The 19,651-nt window shown below is 33.6% G+C and overlaps 1 protein-coding gene across 1 annotated transcript in view; it reads left to right on the forward strand.

The window, feature by feature from the left end:
• The window catches only part of GRIA4 (glutamate ionotropic receptor AMPA type subunit 4), a 250,640-nt gene that overhangs the window by 164,592 nt on the left and 66,397 nt on the right, over positions 1–19,651 (forward strand). The window contains exons 6-9 of the mRNA XM_047754351.1: positions 3,319–3,486; positions 4,725–4,829; positions 9,690–9,800; positions 17,843–18,049. Of these exons, the coding sequence (XP_047610307.1) occupies positions 3,319–3,486; positions 4,725–4,829; positions 9,690–9,800; positions 17,843–18,049 (591 nt within the window). The remainder of the gene's footprint in view (positions 1–3,318; positions 3,487–4,724; positions 4,830–9,689; positions 9,801–17,842; positions 18,050–19,651) is intronic.

Here is a 19,651-nt window from a genome sequence, read left to right on the forward strand (position 1 = left end):
TAGCCTCTCACACACTGTTTACTAGTTGATAATTTCCAACTAGACTTATCTATATTATGGCTTTGGGCACTTTGTTTTATATATAAATACATATAATTTTCTCATCTTTCACAGCTCTCTTAGCATGGTATTCAGCACTCAGCAGGCATTTAATAAATATATGCAGTCATTTCTCATTATTCATGGTATTATAGTCTTTATACAGCTTTATAGTTGCCATGAACACTGACTGAATGAATACTGGACCCATACTCCTAGGGGAAATTACAAGGTTAGGTCACAACATTTTTGTCAATCAGTAACATATAACACATTGTTTTATGTGTGTTTCTGTTTAAGACATCTTAAGATGTTGTTGATTCATTGACATTGACATTGACATTGACATGCCAATAGCACTATAACTCATGCCTGAATGAAGCTAATCTAACTAACATGTATTTTCTCCATAAGGCACATCACAGCCTTTTTGCACTGAGAAACATTACACAGCACTTTAGCACCACACTTTGAGGCCATTTTAAGCAATGAAATCGTCAGCAAAAAACACAAAACGGTGGAAAAACCTGGCACTAAATAGTCCACAAAAAGGATATTTGTTTACAATAGCTGAAGCAAAAAGGCAGAGCATTGCCTTGCTTGACTGCAGCTGTGAACGTGCTTGTTGGGCAACTCAAGCTTTCTACCATGTCTGCAAATGATCTACTGCCAGGATTAATTTGAGGTCACATGTTTCAACCAAGATTTAAAGCACAATTTTTGATCTTGTCATTCCCCTGCCTTAAAAACAAAACAAAAACAAACAAAAAAAACTTTCAGAATAAAGGTCTTCCATACTAAAGACCTAAAAAGTCTTTCCATTTACATGTCCCTCTGCTACCTTTCTGGCCAGCCAAGTTGAACTGCCCTAAATTTTTACACTCCTTATCCTTCCCGATGTTCTTGCCTCCTCCACCTCAGCTGACCTCCACCTTCATCTCCACCTGCCCAAATCTAACCATCTTCCAAGCTTTTATCTTAAATTTCACTTTCTCTAATGGAGGCTTTTCTTACTCCTCCAGTAAATATTATCTCTTTCTCCCTTGTAACCCCCATAATATTTGATTGTGCAGTTCTCATCAAGGACTTAACATAATTATATCTGTAGTTACTGTTTCATGTCCATAAACTCCTTTGGGGCAGTAACAGTCTATTATGCATCTTTATAGTCTTCACCATTCCTAGACAGTATCTAGAATATTTTTCAAAGGGTTCTCAAATATGTGAAATTTTATCCTCACAATACCATGGAAAATAGTCATTACTTTGTTATTCAATTTTGTTCTGTTTTTTTGTTTCATAACTGAAAAACGTACTGCACATTCCAAAAAACTATTAGTAGCAGATTTCGAATTCACCTAGTTATTTCTTCTCAAAACCTAGACTCTTGCCACTGCACTATGACTCTGTCAAACTCTGCCTCTTTTTATTTACAAACATTGATAAACATAACTCATCCCACCCTTCTAATCACTGGTTAAAGCAGTAAATCGCTCTAGCTCAAGACTTAGTTTTATTCTCTTAATATATATTAAGCATATATTTTATAAGAATTTCTAGGTACCATCTAGAAAGAGATGTGTGCCCATAAGTATGATTTCTTTGACTTTAGCACAATAAGATATGTGGAAAAGAATGGAAACCCTTTAAAGATAAAACCAGTGTAAACCACTGCTTCTTACCATCTTTCAGCTCTATGACCTGTCAAAGGCCTTTGCCACTCAGGCTGAATGTCTGCTTTCCTCTGCTTTACTCTATATGATATCTGTTCTTTTTTCCCAGTTTACTCATTTCATATTAAAATGAATGAACTTTTTAAAATACAGCAAGTGCTTTTGCTTTCTGGTATCATCTCTTCTCAGTTTTTTTCTCCCTATTAGAAAAGCAACAGTAGTTTTTTTCTCTCTTGATCCTAAGAATACTAGCATTGCATTTTTTCTCTTCTTTGTCTTTGACCAGTTTACTTTATCCCCTGTTTTTATTTTCTTGCTATCCAAAAAGATGATTTGATGGCTTTATCTACTCAAGTAGTATTGATTGGTCCAGGCAGGGGAGGAGGTATATCCATGTTTGAATTAGTACCTTGGTTAAGTACCTTAATTTCCTTCTACCATCCCGTTCCAATTGTAAGGGTACATCCTTATCCTTAAGCCTATTTTGTCATATCCTTGAAAAATATATCGCAAGGCTTTTAATTTATATGTTACACATAAATCTTACTAATGAAGATATAATATGATTCTCTACCACTGAAAGGTTTGTTGTTAGAATTTATATTCTTTATCTTATCCATGTTTTAGTCCTTCTCTTCCATGGAGTACTGACCGATATGCTCAATAGTTGTATTGCCTAAGTTTACCTTCTATAATTCAAACTTCAAATGATTTTTCTTAATTTATAAGCAGCAAATTAAGGAGATCATTTTTCATATTCCATAGAACAAAACTATAGGCTTAGGATGTGTTCATTATATGGAACTGACCATATGGAATTCCTGAAAGAGGTAATGTAGTTTTTTTTGCCATGATTGGCAGTTGATGTTCTGCCATGTTTCAAGAAAATTGTGCTGTATTTTCCATGCATTTAGGAATTCTCTAATCAAACTCTACAATATTTCCTGTTATTTTTATTTTCAGCTTAAGCAAATCATGTTTTCTTCTCTGTTTTTCCTCATTGCATCTCCAAACCTTAATAATCTTTTCCTGAGAGCTTTTTTTTTCTCAAAGAGAAGCATGAGGAGAGCATCAAAAAGGAGATGGTCTACACTTCTCCCCCCCTCCCTTTTTTTTTTGGTCTTTTTGCCATTTCTTGGGGCGCTCCCGCGGCATATGGAGGTTCCCAGGCTAGGGGTCTAATCAGAGCTGTTGCCGCCGGCCTAACCACAGCCACAGCAATGCCAGATCTGAGCTGCATCTTCAGCCTACACCATTGCTCACGGCAATGCCAGATCCTTAACCCACTGAGCAAGGCCAGGGATCGAACCCGCAACCTCATGGTTCCTAGTCGGATTCGTTAACCTCTGAGCCACGACGGGAACTCCTACACTTCTCCACTTTGCTCTTAGGTTAGAGTGGAAACTCAGAAAAATGACCTAACCTTCATGTGCACACTCAACAGGCATAAGCATAACATATTCATTCTGATTTAGCACAGTGACTGGTGCATACACATTTGTTAAATAAGTAGACTCTTTAATACGTAACCCACAGAGCCTCCAGACTATTCCTAGTGATGGATAAGAATTTAACATTACCATTATAATCACTTTCATTTTGTTAGTACACATCTGCTCTGACTTATGATGGCGTCCTTGTGATGGCTGAAACGTTTCGAAATCTTAGAAGACAGAAAATTGATATTTCCAGGAGAGGAAATGCTGGGGATTGTCTGGCAAATCCTGCTGCTCCATGGGGTCAGGGGATTGACATGGAGAGGACGCTCAAACAGGTAACTCACAATTTTATTTAAGTTCAGTTTATTTCATAGTCCTTTTTAAATGGAACATTCAAGAAACAAAATAATCTGAGGATAAATATATATAACAATTGTCATTTTAATAGATTGATCCATTATTATTTCTGAGACATTTCTAAGTAGATAATACTGGATAGAAGAGTGGAGTTTATATTTCGTGTGGATGTTTAGTCAGGATAAGCTAAGTTATGCCACAGTAATAAACAACCTCATGTCTCATGTCTCAGTGGCTTAAAACAACAAAAAAGAGTATTTCTTACTCATGCACACACTAGATTAGTAGGGGCACTCTGCTTATTATGATCACATAGGAAGCCAAGCTGACAGACAGAGCAGCTACCATGATGAATGCCGCAAAAAGAAGGAGTTGTGGGGAGGTTTCTAATTGTCAGTTAAATATTCTGGCCCAGTAGTGACAGTCATCACATCTGTTTACAACTCAATTATCAAGAAAGAGAGAGAGAGAGAGTCACATCGACCTAGCTAATCAAAAGGAGTCCAAGAAGTACAAGCTTACCTTGGGCCCAGAATGAGGAAGAACTAGAAATATTTTGCAAACACTCTTAATCTATTTAATCTACTGACTACCTCAGTAGATCTTTAAATTACCTTATAATCTTGGATTAAGTATTTGTTTATTTTAGTCTTTTATAGTTATACTAACACTTTTTCAAATGAATAATATAATAGGTGCGTATTTTTAATATTACATTTAAAAGTTCTGAAATGCCATAGTAGAAGAAAAGTGGGAATAGAGTACACTCGAATATTTTCAAAAATATGTTTATTATTCTGAACTTCTCATATCTTAATATTAGCAAGGAGAAATATGATCTGGTGTGGCTATCAGGGCAATTTAATCTATTTTGTGGATATATAGATAAAACTGAAAAGTAACTATAAAACAAACCATATTTCCTTTCCTATAAACAATATTTCAATATTGCAGAAGTATTCTGTTCATTACAGTGGAAACTTCATAATAAAAAAACAAAACGTGTTCATCTTCCAAGTATATAGCAGAATTGCTTATGTATTATTTTGACATTCCTCTTTCAGATTCTGTCCCTATAGCTCAAATACCCCATGGTCTTTTAGTGAGTTTATAATTCTACTTCAATGTGTAATCATGAGCCTAAGAGATAAAGTCAAGATTTCTCTAAGTAAAATGATAAATGATTACATGTGTGGATTTGTTTTTTCATTAATAGGTTCAGATTCAAGGGCTCACAGGAAATGTTCAGTTTGACCACTATGGACGTAGAGTCAATTACACAATGGATGTGTTTGAGCTAAAGAGCACAGGACCTAGAAAGGTGAGCCATACTTGAACTATCTTCTTAGTTTGCATTTGACATTTTTAAAGGTTTATAGGTGAAAGGTAGCTGGATAGTCTACATTTTTCAAGGTAATAGAGTGACCACTGAACACAGGGAGAGCTAGGGGCTCTGCAGAAGTCAAAAATCTAGGTATAAATTATAGTTGGGCCCTCTGTATATGTGGTTTCTCCATATCCATAGGTTTGCATTTGAGGATTCAACCAACCACAGATCGTATATTATATAGTATTTACTATTGAAAAGAATCCTTGTTTAAGTGGACCCAAACAGTTGAAACCCTTGTTGACCCTAAAGGGTCAACCACACAAATAATATTTTCTTGATAACTCATGCAGAAATAAATTCTTGTATTACATGATTGATATTTAATGATGTACAAAAGCTGAAATGAACTAATTTATACACTGTTTATATCCTCTATCCAAAATAGGAGCAATTTTTTTAAAGGCTTACCAAAAAGAATCTCACAAAACCTGTATGAGAAAAAACTCTGTCAACAAACAGCTAACAACAAGAAAGAAGGCCCATTTTTTTATGATTTTTATTTTTTCCGTTATGGTTGATTTACAGTGTTCTGTCAATTTCTACTGTGCAGCAAAGTTACCCAGTCATACATATATATTTGTATCTATATATGATATATATAGATATATACATATATTTATATATGTATTAATATATATAATTATATGTATATTTTCTCACACTATCCTCCATCATGTTCCATCACAAGTAACTGGATATAGTCCCCTGTGCTATACAGCAGGATCTCATTGTTTATCCACTCCAAATGCAATAGTTTGCATTTATTAACCCCAAATTCCAAGTCCACTCCGCTCCCTCCCCCTCCTTTTCCCCCTCCCCCTCCCCCTAAGCAACCACAAGTCTTTTCTCCAAGTGCATAATTTCCTTTTCTGTGGAAAGTTCATTTGTGCTGTATATGAGATTCCAGATATAAGTGATATCATATGGTATTTGTCTCTCTCTTCCTGACTTACTTCACTTAGTATGAGAGTCTCTAGTTCTATCCATGTTTCTGCAAATGGCATTATTTTGTTCTTTTTTTATGACTGAGTAGTGTTCCATTGTGTATACATACCACATCAGAAAGAGGCCTATTTTAGGCAAAATCCTTCTACTAGCTATGGAGCATACAGATTATTCCTTAGGCCCCTAAAAACATTGGCTAACTGGTGACCATCCTGCCGCAAACCAGACCCTGCACAATTAGCCATTTAAGCAGAACCTTTCTAAAATGCACAGGACAATTCCATATTTCACAAAACAGGAAGTACAAAAAGTAAAATGATCTCTCTATAAAAAAGAATAATGGAAAAAGGAAGCAGGCAGTAACTAGTGGTAACAGCAAGTGAGTTATTTATATCACTGAATCTTTTCATGGCCTACAGAACCAGGATGGTAAAAAAAAAATAATAAAATAAAATAAGGTGTTTTTTTTTTTAAGGAGAGAGTTAAAGAGTAAGTTGAGAAAGTGATGAACAGTACTTCTTCACACTCAGCTGACGTCTAAGACTCTTAAAAGAAATATGAAGTGTTAAATGGTGTAGACTCATCTATCTTTATTTTTTGTGCCAACAATCAACTTGGGCATTCTGTCAGGAATATTAAACTTTAAAATGAGCTACTGTGAGAAACACTATGCTGGTGAGAGACTCGACAACATGTCTGAAAAGTGAGCAATCATTTTTGTAAATTGAAGACTTGCCATTCAAGGAGCCATCTTTGAAAATAGATCGGAGAGTTAACCCATCAGTTTGCCTTCAGTAACAGGAAAACTGAGTGAGTCTCATTAAGCAGAAGCCATAAAGCTCTTTCTGAAGTCTCAGTTCCTAAGTATGGTGCAATCTTCTTGCCATTCCAGTGATGTCACAGGAATGGTCTAAAACCAGACTTGAATGGTTTTAGGAATTCTTAATTGTAAAAATGATACTTATTGAGATCAGACACAATAAAGGGAAACCGATGTGCATTTAAACATTCAATCCTACAAAAATCTAAAAGTAAGTTACAGTTTTCTCATTTTATAGAGGAGAAAATAAGGCTCAGAAAAAATAAGTAACCTGCGCAGTGATGTTCAACTATAAAGGGAACTAGGATGAAGACCAAGGCACATCTAGCTTCAAAGCTACTCTCTTTTAACTGCTACAAAATATCAGCCCTGGGGCCCATAAGTATTCTTTAGGGTTGGTATGAGAATTAAGCCACATTTTTCAGAACAAGTCCGATCAAGTCATCTCTCCCAGGAACCAACTTTGAGTAGAGAAGGGATTCCTCACAACCCCTCAATCTCTACTCAATCCCTACATTGCAGACAAAATCCATCGTAAATACAGAGATGTAGACTCATACATTATATTATGTTTACATTTACAATTCACCTTTTGGAATCCCAAAATGTCAGGAATTCCCTGACATTTCCTGCCAGTTTAGCACATTAAATCCATTTTTGCTAGAGTATTACAAAACTGTTTTTCAGCCAATTCCTGTCTCTAGGAAAAAAAGTGCCTAGTTTCCTTAAATGAGATCTGATTAAATGAGATCAGGCATGGGAAGAGTCCTTAGTAAATTGTAAAATGTTGTGAAAAATTTGAGAAAAACTCTCTCACATGAAGTTCTAGGAACAAACTTTAATACTCCTTTCTTTAAGTCTTACTTCCCAATTAGTTAATGGTCCACACAAGATCTGTTAATTGGTTCCAGATCACAAACCATAGCTTTCTTTTTCATCAGAATTACAAGTTTACATAAGGCAAATAAATATAGCTGGGTAAAATTCTGCTTATTATTTTAATTTACCAGCATTTCTAAATCATTTATCTATACGGAGTAGATAGGCATGAACCCACAGGTTGTTCTTAAAAGGAAAATGTCAAGATCTTGTCAAAATTTGAAGACTCTCTGGAATGTGTCCCAAATATGTAGTTTTTCTGTTGTGGAAACTCATCAATTTAAAAAAAATTTCCTTTCCCTGAGAATGTACTGCTGATATCTGGAAGGTGGCTGCATCTTAACAAAGTACTAAACAATTAAACCTATTTTTGTGTCTTATAACTGTCATGTGAAAATGAGAATAAACAGGAAGCAACTGACATATTTTTAAAATTATTTTTAAGTACTTGTAGGAATTGAGGAGAGGGTAGGTCTCAAAGGCATACTTGGTTTTTAATTAAATTTTTCACTGAATTATTACATAAATGTTAGCCACAAGTAAATGCATATAGGCAATTAAAAATAATTGCTGAATTGATTGTATAGTCATAATTTTGGGTCAGATAAATCAGTACAGCAAGCCATATTAATGAAAATTCTTTTTATCTATTCTGTAATTATATATGCAGTGTTTGTGAATAACAGTATCTTTTCTGACATCTTAATGCTTACTTTATTTGAATATGATTACAAACACTAACAAGACAGTTAAAAACTTGGAGGAAGCAAGAGAGACTTTTAAAACCTATTAGAACAAGTAGTGAATACAGACCAGTGTGCAATTACGTGTATTTTATTGAAGATATGAGTTTTATCAACTGCATCCAGAAATTTAATAAAGAAGTTTGGCAAGCATTAAGCGAACACCCATTTTTTGGGAGGTTATGTAGCAAAGTATATATACTTGTAACCGTACCTTCCTTTATATTTGCTATTGTATAAACTTTAAGATGCATATATTTTCTTTAAAAAGCATTGAGTATAGTGTCTGTCAGAGAGCAAGCAGTCAAGAAGTGATGGAGTTCCCATGGTTGCTCAGTGGTTAACGAATCCGACTAGGAACCAGGAGGTTGCGGGTTCGGTCTCTGCCCTTGCTCAGTGGGTTAAGGATCTGGCATTGCCGTGAGCTGTGGTGTAGGTTGCAGACGCGGCTCGGATCCCTCGTTGCTGTGGCTCTGGTGTAGGTCGGTGGTTACAGCTCCAATTCGACTCCTAGCCTGGGAACCTCCATATGCTGCGGGAGCGGCCCAAGAAATAGCAAAAAGACAAAAAAACAAACAAACAAACAAACAAAAACAAAAAAAGAAGTGATAGCCATTACTTACGTACTTAATGGTCTGCCTGATAAAAAGAACTCTGAATTTCCTTTAGGACCTCATTATAGTTTGCTACTTTGTAAAGTGCTTAACTAATCCCTTAATATATTTTATGGAAAGGAGATTTTTCCATGTCTAAATGAGAAGTAATATAAGGATTTAAAAATGAAAATACAAATTTGAAATTTTCAAAACTGAAAATTAAATATTTTAATATAAATATATTTAATATTTTAAATTAAATATATTTATTTTAATATTAAATATTAAACATTTTATTTAATGTTATAGTTTAACATTAAATATAAATATTAATGATTTATGTTATATTTAAATTTTTAAATATTAAATATAATGATTATATTAAATAATCATTAAGCTTTCTGTACATGTGCCTTTTGTAAATCTGGCTATTCTGTTTACCATAAATCCTGTAGCATTATTAACAAAATCTGTAAATTAATTATAGAAGGTGCCAGTTAATCTCACTACAAGAGATCAACACAAAATAGTATTCCATCTGTATCTACATTCCTTTTTGAACCCACTCATTCCCAATGTCTTGGTTACTCCATGCCTGCAGATTGTAAAGTTGCCAAATGTATAACCAGGCAGTATTATTAACATCAGTAAAACAGGCCCATCATCAATTAAGAAAACTTCCAAACACATTTTTGTGTGTTTTATATATTTGCTTTGTTTCCTTACTTATGAATACTGATGTTGTTCCAATAAGAACTAGAGAAAACTCCTCTAAAATATGTTTTCAAGAATGTTCTCTATTTGGCAGGTTGGTTACTGGAATGATATGGATAAATTAGTCTTGATTCAAGATGTACCCACTCTTGGCAATGACACAGCAGCTATTGAGAACAGAACGGTTGTTGTGACCACTATTATGGTAAGTTTTGGTCTGTGTTTTATGATGTTCCGTTTTGTCCACAGGCAGTTTTAATTCCCCAGCTATGGTGAACAGGGAGGATGAAAGCTGCATCTTAGTGGTGGTGGCCTGGGTGTTCTAACCCACAAAAGTCTGCTGAGGCTTTGAATTAAGTTTGTCCTGAACTTAGTACAATTAGTACGTGTATTTGTATTATCTTCTGTTGCATTGTTATTCTTGGAAAAGTGCTCAGATGTGAAAAATAAAAAACTCTCTAGTTGGAAATGCATGAATGCAAGATTCCAAACAACAAAAGAATGAACATGAAAAAGACCAACAACTAATCACATAAAAATATCCAGTGATAAACACTGTATAATTGTTGTTATAATGTTTTTAAAACATCAATGTAATAAGAGTTAAGTGTTTAAAATTATAATTTTCAGATAATTTAAACATGTGATAATGATTTTCATTGTCTGTTTATAATAATAGTGGAGATATGAAGATTTTAATGAGCATGTTTTTTACAACTGAATGATTTAGAAATAAATTTTGTTTAGTATTTATTTTTAATGCAAAAAGGGGTTTTTATACCGATTATTTTTCTCATTGACCATGACAAATATATGATAAAATATATTGGCATTCTCCTAGGAAATAAGAAAAATATGATCTTCATTCATTCACATTATAAAATGAAAAATACTCTAAATTTTAAGGCTGCTATTTCAAAGAGATTCTCATGAAATTATCTTTTAAATAATATAATGTCTCATACACTTTTCTAAATTCAAACATGCTTTTTAGAGTCAATGCTAGTCAAAGGAGATCAACAATCGGTGACCTTGTCTATCTAATTTAAAGTTCTATATCCTCAGTTCTCTGTCCGGTTAGGCAGAACTTATTTTTAACTATTTATGAAGCTGTTGCTCTAAATAAAGCGGGCGTATTTTATGTAACTTAGTTTTTAGCTTATGTAATTTTAATTTTAGGTTTTTATTAATGTTGAGTTATTTCCAAAATTTTGACATGGAGGTCAAATCATGAAAATGCCAGAGAGAAGCTTTCATATGTTACGGTTAATTTTATCTGTGTTACATCACCAGCTAGCAATTAAATGTTAATCTGCCAAGCCTTAATTGGAAGTTTATGATTTTAGAATGCAAACCAACCCACAGCAGTTTTTGTGTAAGAATGCAAAATTCTAACTTTGTGTAATATTTGCATGGGACTTAAATATATATATGTGTGTGTGTGTGTGTGTGTGTATATATATATATATATAAATATATACTCCTAAAAAAGACACAGTAATGGAAAGTCATACTTCAGTACAGTCCTCCTCTTTTCAGCCTCTGATGAAGAATCCTATTTTAAGGAATTGATCAAGAAAGAAATGAGCTCCAAGCTGTTCGACCATTCCTAACTAAGGCTCAAGTCTTGTTCTCCTGTGTAGTAGATTTAAGTTAAATTTTCATGTGGGATTCTTCTTGGATGACCAACTCTGGACTACCATAAAAAAATTTTTTTTAAGTTCTGTGACTTTCCTGAGATACTAGAACAAAAGAAGAATTAATACTCATCTTTTTCAAGAAAATAGAGGTTGAAAAATAATGATTTGACAATTCTTGATATATCAGTTCCCAAATCTGGAAATGGGGTCACTGTATGTAAATGTTGGAATTACATCATTTTTAATTCCAAGCATAGATTTTCTAAAAGTAAACATCTATAAATTTGTGTGCTTCTTTTCTGAATACACACAGTTGTTTAAAATTTTTTGAAATTTTGCCTGTTCTGTGAGAAATAGTGTTTTAATGTGCACTATAGATATAATGTAATAATTCCTTCCATTCTTGTTATTAAAGGGACTAGCGATATAATTCTTAAAACCAAAATATTAAATTAATTTTGCAAGCATGGCTAGTTTTTAGGAAGCATGCTGTCAAAAAATGAGTAAAATTGATTGAAAACCCAATTGTTTCCTATGTGTGAAGACTATTCTGTAAAGTTATCTGTTGTTTGACAGTGATATCACCAATATTTTCACTATCAAAATAATATAATGCTAGTATCTGTCTTCTGTATAAAAATGTAATCTCCATATAAAAAATACCTCTGCACTTTGCAGCTTCAATAATTCAAAAGAAAATGCTAGACTCCTTTTGCTAAAAATGTTCCTTGTGTTTGCTTTAGCTGAAAATGACATCCTAGGATCTATGACATCTCCATCATCTCATTCAACCTGAAAGAAATATTATTCCTTGTAGATGAATGTATAATAATCCCTCAAATTCAGTTGAAAACTTCCAACAAAGATGGCATTGGTTAGACCTTAAAATATGTGTGAGATCAATATCTAGATACAGAAGAAAGCTGGGAGTGTTTTGGCGGTGGAAATCATTCATTTTGATCGAAATTGATCTGGCATTACTATTCTCCCATTTGTCTTTCCTTTGTGTATGTTGTTATTTATATGTTGATACACTGTAATGATATATGGCATTGTTAAATAAAGTTGATTGAGAAATTCATTTATTCATTCATAAATATTTATTAAGCGTCTGCTATGTGCTATGCACAGTTACAATCTCGGGGATATGTTAGTGAACAAAAACAGACAAAAATCCTGCACTCAGTAAACTTTCTAGTGAGAGAAAGCAGACAAGAAGCATAATAAATAAGCATAGTAAATATCATTGTTTTTGTTTTTGTTTTTTATTTTTAGGGCCGAGCATGTGGCATATGGAGGTTCCGGGGCTAGGGGTCAAAGTGGAGTCTGCAACTTACACCACAGCTCGTGGCAACGCCAGATCTTTAACCTACTGAGCGAGACCAGGGATCGAACCTGCGCCCTCATGGATCTTAGTCAGATTCATTTCCACTGAGTCATGATGGGAATTCTAATTCTTCAATAAGATATGGCTTTAGTTTTTTTGTATTGCTGAAATCTATTTGTTCTTATAACAGTGTTTTATACATGTGATCTTCATTTTAATGACTAATTTATTCTTCCTAAATACAGTCATACTGTATATAACTTAGCTAAATCTAAGTAAAAGTAAAAATTTACACCAGCATCACATGAGAATCATGACTACAAAGTTGAAAGGTCTGAAGTTTTAGATTCAGATACTCATTATTTTTTTTTCTTTGAGTGACAAAAATTTTATTAAATTTTTAAAATTTATGAGACTATAACCATACTGATTTAACTTTTTACTTTCAAAATAAACAAAGAAGCCAAATCTTCCTAAAGAAGCCAAATCTATGCCATGTGGTTTGGATAAATGTAGCAATTGAGGGAAAGGTGGTTTGTAGTAGACATTGTGGAGAGAAAGAGTAGTGTTTTCCTCTCTGACCTTACTACTGTCCTTGGCTGTATCTCTGGTAAAGGAGAGATGATGCAATTGCAATTATATTTGCTCCAAGCCCATTTCCCCCCAAACATTTGCTACTGAAGATAAATGATGCTTATGATGGTGTTTCTTACCATCTTATGAACATAATGATTCTTTTGGAAGTTTTTCTATAAAAATCCAAATTTATTCATTGTAGTGTCAGAATTATGTTATAAGCCTTAAAGCAATTTTACTTACAGCACTTAATCTTACTAGGAATACCTTTCATAGTTTTTATGAGTTGCCTGATATTTTATCTTCTCCATGTAAAATTTTATAAATGCAGTATACATAGATGCTTGTGCATATATAATATATACATCACATTTGTATATGTATGTATACATATATACAGAAAATATAGATATTTTTATTTTCTTCCTTGTATCAAATATTAATTTCCCCCATCATATACCTTCCTCCAAAGAGATTTTTTTTTGTCTTTTGTTGTTGTTGTTGTTGCTATTTCCTGGGCCGCTCCCGCGGCATATGGAGGTTCCCAGGCTAGGGGTCAAATCGGAGCTGTAGCCACCAGCCTACGCCAGAACCACAGCAACGCAGGATCCGAGCCGCGTCTGCAACCTACACCACAGCTCACAGCAACGCCGGATCGTTAACCCACTGAGCAAGGGCAGGGACCGAACCCGCAACCTCATGGTTCCTAGTCGGGTTCGTTAACCACTGTGCCACGACGGGAACTCCCCCCTCCAAAGAGATTTTAACTCAATGTCTTTAAATGTTATTTTTAATCAGCTGAAAACTATGCAGCCATTAGATTTATTCATTTTTTCTGAATTAAATAATAGCATTTTAATGTCCACTTTTAAGAATTTTACCCATGGGATGAATTATCTACCTTAAGATTCTTCAGAGAAAAGCAAATATCCACATAGCAAGTAACTTTCGTTGATACTACTGATTTTAACTGTTTTCAAATATTAATTTTAATGATTATATTTTTGATGTTTAGAAAATCTTAAAACCTTCCTAAAATTACCTTATCTATTTCACTTTTACTAAATACAAATAAACCAAACAAAAATTTTCTCAATAGGAAATTGATACTCCATTAATTAAAAATCATCTAAAGTCATTTATACAAATATTTTCATAAGCAAACCCTAATGTAGCAGCTTTAGACAGAGGTTGATTTTTTTCTTGAAATAGCAGAGTGGATGTAGAACACTATCCATTATGGAAATTGTAGTAATAAACTCATAATCACTAAGAAGTAATGCATTTCAAGTAACTTCTAAGGAATTGTTGTCCCACGGAGCACAGTAGTTGATAACAAAGATGGTAGGTTATACTCTTTCATTTTTATTCACAATGAAATACTTGGGGCTCCACAAGCTTGCTTATCAAAGATGGCCCACAAATACCACTTAATGCTTGGCTAGAGGTCATACTGAAAAGATTTGGTACTTTCTTTCACCTATAGTAGCCCCAAATCTTTGTATTGAATCTCCTTAAGTGTGCAGCTTTTGAAGGGCACCTTCTGGACAAATTGTCAGATTAGGGATGGGGCAAATGAAGAGGCTGGGAGCGAGTAGAGGATTTGCTGCTAATTTGGATTTCCCACAGGAAAGAAAAGGAAAATGAGACACACTCAAAGAAATTGGGAAGAGTTTAGGAACTCTGAGAGCTTTTGTTCAAGAAAAGCCTGGCTATTCTCTCCCTTTATTCTTCCAGCTTCCTGAATGTAATTGTCTTATTTCTCTTATCTTTTATGCACCGCTCTTCTCAATCTCAGTAATTATGCATTGCCCTTGGTTGTGCAAAAAGCCCAGCTAGATTTCTGATCAATATCTTCAGTAAACTGAAGGTTTCTATAGCCTTTGTTGATATGTCTGTCAGAAAAACAAAGACCTGATGGGCCCCTGCTATCCAGAAAAGGAAATTGAAAAAAATCAAAGAAGACTCTAAATAAACGTGTGTTTATATACACATATGCCTGTTTTAAAAGACATGATCTGGCACTTGTTAATATTTACTTTTCTTTTGAAGTCCTGAATAGGAGGTTCTAATTATAATTACTTTGCAGTGATATTACTATTTAGGAAGCACTGATTGACCAGAAAATGTTTATATTCATTGAGTACCAGACACTATAAAGAAGTAAGGAAAGGTTTTGTCTACATATTTTACTTAAGATTTCATATAGATAATTTCATTCACTAAAATACAGAAATTCATTTATTTAATCTTGTCTCCTCTCTTGTTAAATCATATGAAACCTCAAATAGTTGCACATATTCTGACAGATGCAACAATAACTTCAAAAATGTTCAGATATTTCAAAATATAGGTTCAACTCCCACTTCTAGCTCTGTGAAATTGAACAGTTTGTTGAACCTCTCTGAGCTTAAATTTTCAATCTGCAAATGGGAAATGCTACCTCAAAATGGCAGTGTGAAAAGTAAATAACATGGTACAATTAAAAAACTTAAAATTGCACCTGACATAGTTAACACTAAATAAGTAAGAGCTAGTATTATTTTTCATTACAATATTTTATCATTGTCTGTCATCACTCTTAGTCATTTATCCTTATTACAAAGAATTTAATCTTAAACATAAGAGGACAAGGTGCACATTTCATTTACTTTTGTAACACTAGTTTTTGCTTAAATGTTTGAGTGAATAATAAAAATTCAGTTTTAACGAAGCAAATTGTTCACTATGTAATGTAGAGAGGATTTTTGCAAATTATATAATACTATTTAGAGAAACTTCTGTACACAAGCTACCATGGTAACATACGTATTTGAGGGCTAAAATTCACATATTCAGATATTTCAGGCACTTGAGAACTTATCAACCTTAGTACCAAATGTGAACCTTAGTGATACTCCTTTTGAAAACCTCTCGTTTATTATACTAACAGCCATTTCAATTAGAAATGGGTGATGTGCAAATGTGTGATTCTTGCTTTTTTGCATATTCTGCCATAATCTAATTAGCTATGGCAAAAAGAGAAAACAAAAGGATTAGCTCACTTTAACTACTAGTATTCTATAGCATATCTTAGAAATTAATAATATTTTGCAACAAATCACCAATTTTTTAACTACACTTATAATTTGCAAAATGGTTTATGTTTTCTACACACTAATAATTTTTATCTATCTAAAGAGAAAATTAGCTGCCTTTATTTTGTAGGTGGAGAAATTTTCCTGACCCAAGTCCAGTGTTAAAATATTCATCAAATTCAAAGAAGAAGTGAAAGACTTCTGGGTCACTTGGCCATATCTACCTAAGGCAGGATTTAATAAAATGATATAAGGGCCAATCTGTACAACTGTCCACAATGGAGGTATTTAGGATCTCTCTATGAGAAAATCATATATTATGTAATTTATAATTTTGTTACATTTTTAGAAGTAATTTCTACTTTTACAAAGTATCTAAAAACAAAAATCAGAATTAGTGTAGACTGCCATATTATGCAAAGTAAATTACCTTCTAATCCAGAGTTTTCAGAGCAAGTTCAACTTTTCCAATTACAGATTTACTGGGAGAAAAGATTCGTATTAAAATTGCCAAATGAATGTCACAGTACAGTTTTATAAATAAATAACTTCAATGTTGTTGACAAAAACTGCTTGTCTGCAAATGACTAAAATGTCTAAAACGTAACCAGGAGTTCGATGTGTACTGCGTGTTCAACAGGTCTATCTTTTAGTTGGTGGCTTTAGGTTTTATTTATAAAATCAAGTGCTTTCTTGCTAACCTGTCTTTTTAGTTTCACGAACTTTAAATGGTTTGGTTTAGAGGTGAGTGTGTGTGTGTGTGTGAGTGTGTGTGTGTTGTGTGTCTGTGTGTGAACTGAAAACCATTCAGTAATTATTAACCGCTAGTAATCTTTTTCATTTCATAAGGATTTTGACAATAATTCTTCGGCCTATTTTGTCTTGTTTCAAAAACTAATTGGGAATATCACTTGAAGTGTGTTTGTCACAGTTGGGGGAAAATTCTTAACTTCCATTGAGAACATATTTTATAATAGGATAAAATTCATGTGGCACAACCCTAATTAAAACCAAAATATAGGACAATTTTAGGAAAGCCAATTTAGTGTAAACCAGTATATAAAATTTTTAAAACTATTAAGTCACTTCTTCATGAACTTGCTAATGCCTGCTCTGAGAAAGACATCTTGCTAAATGCTAGAGAGCAAAGAAAAATGATCTAGCTCTTTTCCTAGAGGAAGTCTCAGTTGAAGGTAGCTAAACAAGGTGCAGAATATGGAGACCTGAGACCTCAAATTAGTCTTTTATCTCATGAAGCTGACTAAATAGACTTCAGCTTTATTAGATATGTTGAAAATAGTAACTTCATTGCTCTAGATGGTAATCTATGCTTCTCTAGTCAATTATTAATATGTATTTTCCTATCACAGTCACAATGCTAGATATGTAATAATCACTCAATAGAAAATTATTTTAAAGATTTCAGTTTTATTATGCAAAGTAAAGCAACTTAGTATACTTCTAAACATAATTATATTCATCTGTTTTATTATCGATTTCTTGCCACACAAAATCAATGTATATACTAATTGCAAATATAATCATTTTGTTAAATACTGTAAAGTTGCCTAAAAGTTTTTGAATGTTTTATAATCTCTCCTTTACAGTTCTACTTCTCTCATTATAGGAATCCCCATATGTTATGTACAAGAAAAATCATGAAATGTTTGAAGGAAATGACAAGTATGAAGGATACTGTGTAGATTTGGCATCTGAAATTGCAAAACATATTGGTATCAAGTATAAAATTGCCATTGTCCCTGATGGAAAATATGGAGCAAGGGATGCAGACACAAAAATCTGGAATGGGATGGTAGGAGAACTTGTTTATGGGGTAAGCAAATCAATATTGAAGAATTTACTTACATAAACCTGAAACTTTTTTTCACTTGGCCACATAACTTTTAAATGTTTATTGCTGTTTTTAAATTTGCAGTTAATTTCAAAGAAGCATGTAAGATGTTCAGATGTTTCTCTATTTTATAGTAAGGCAATTCCCAAGCAATGAGAGACACCTAAAACCTGATAACTTCAAAAAAAGAAAAATTCAGAATATGATGTCTATTAAAAAAAAACACTGACTTCAATATCTATGATAATTATTCTCTTAATTAAGCTTGATGCTGCTATACCATAGGTATGTTGTTTTGAGAACTGTAAAATAAATCTGTTAGTAATCTGATACTTGATAATTGTAGGCGCAGATTTCCTCAACAGCATAAAGTTGGACCTTATTTTAGCTAGTTATTTATATTCCTTTTGGTTGTATTTACTGGTAAATATTTTTCAAGTATTTGGTGAAACTGTCACGAAACTACTTTAGCACCTATTAAAGTATTCACCAGGGGTTCCCATCATGGCTGAGTGGTTAACAAAAATGACTAGCATCCCTGAGGACGCAGGTTCGATCCCTGGCCTTGCTCAGTGGGTTGAGGATCTGGAATTGCCATGAGCTATGGTGTAGGTAGCAGACCCAGTTTGGATCCTGCGTTGCTGTGTATAGGCCTGCAGCAACAGCTCCAATTTGACCCCTAGCCGGAGAACCTCCATATGCTACAGGTGCAGCCCTAAAAAGACCAAAAAAAAAAAAAAGTATTCACCAATAATGTGAGGTTCTTACAATTTTCAACACAGTAAATTTAAACTTTACACAGTGACATTATTTTTCCCTACATGGTAAAACAAAAAGCTAGAGTTTAATCTATAGTGGGTCTCACATGAAAGCATGCAATGCCCTTCCCTTGAGTTCACCAGATCTTGAGTGTACATATTCATAGCCAAGGGCAAATTCAATGTAGACATTCCTGCCTGAACACAAACAAGATCAGTCTCTTCAGCTACCACTGCAGTGTTAAAAATCAAGTCAGCAGTTATCAAATGCTAGTAAAAGTATATTTCCAAAGTCCAAAAACCAAACCTCACAAAAAGCTCCATTTATCAAGTAACCAAAAAAAGTCACATACACTCGAAATTTGTTCTGAAATTTCCTGTAAACCAATTCATAATTTCACTAATTTCACAGTAATTAATTTCTGATTAATTCTCATCAGATCCCTTTGACATAAAGAATTACACAAGTCCTCTTTCCCCAGAAAGTAATAAAAATGATAAATTTAGAACATAACTGAAGTTTATAGAGGGCCTCACTTTCCAAGCCAGAACTTCAGCTCAACAGTTTTGTGATTCTGCATCCTGCTTTTCTTACCAGGAACAATGAAATAATATCCACACAGGCCAGTCCAGCAGCTATACCTCAGCAGCAAGAGGAAATGGTTTGGCATTAAAGAGCAATCAGTTAGTTTTATATTCATTTGAAAGGACTGCTGACTAGTAAGATGCCCTAAATGAGGAAACCAGTTTGCAATTTTAAAAGAGAAAAAAATAGTTTCCCATAGGGTAAATATCAGTAGTTCGATAATGTGAGCTATAAGCTTCA

The sequence above is a fragment of the Phacochoerus africanus genome, chromosome 11 (assembly GCF_016906955.1).
Source record: "Phacochoerus africanus isolate WHEZ1 chromosome 11, ROS_Pafr_v1, whole genome shotgun sequence".
In the NCBI taxonomy this organism is placed as follows: Eukaryota; Metazoa; Chordata; class Mammalia; order Artiodactyla; family Suidae; genus Phacochoerus; species Phacochoerus africanus.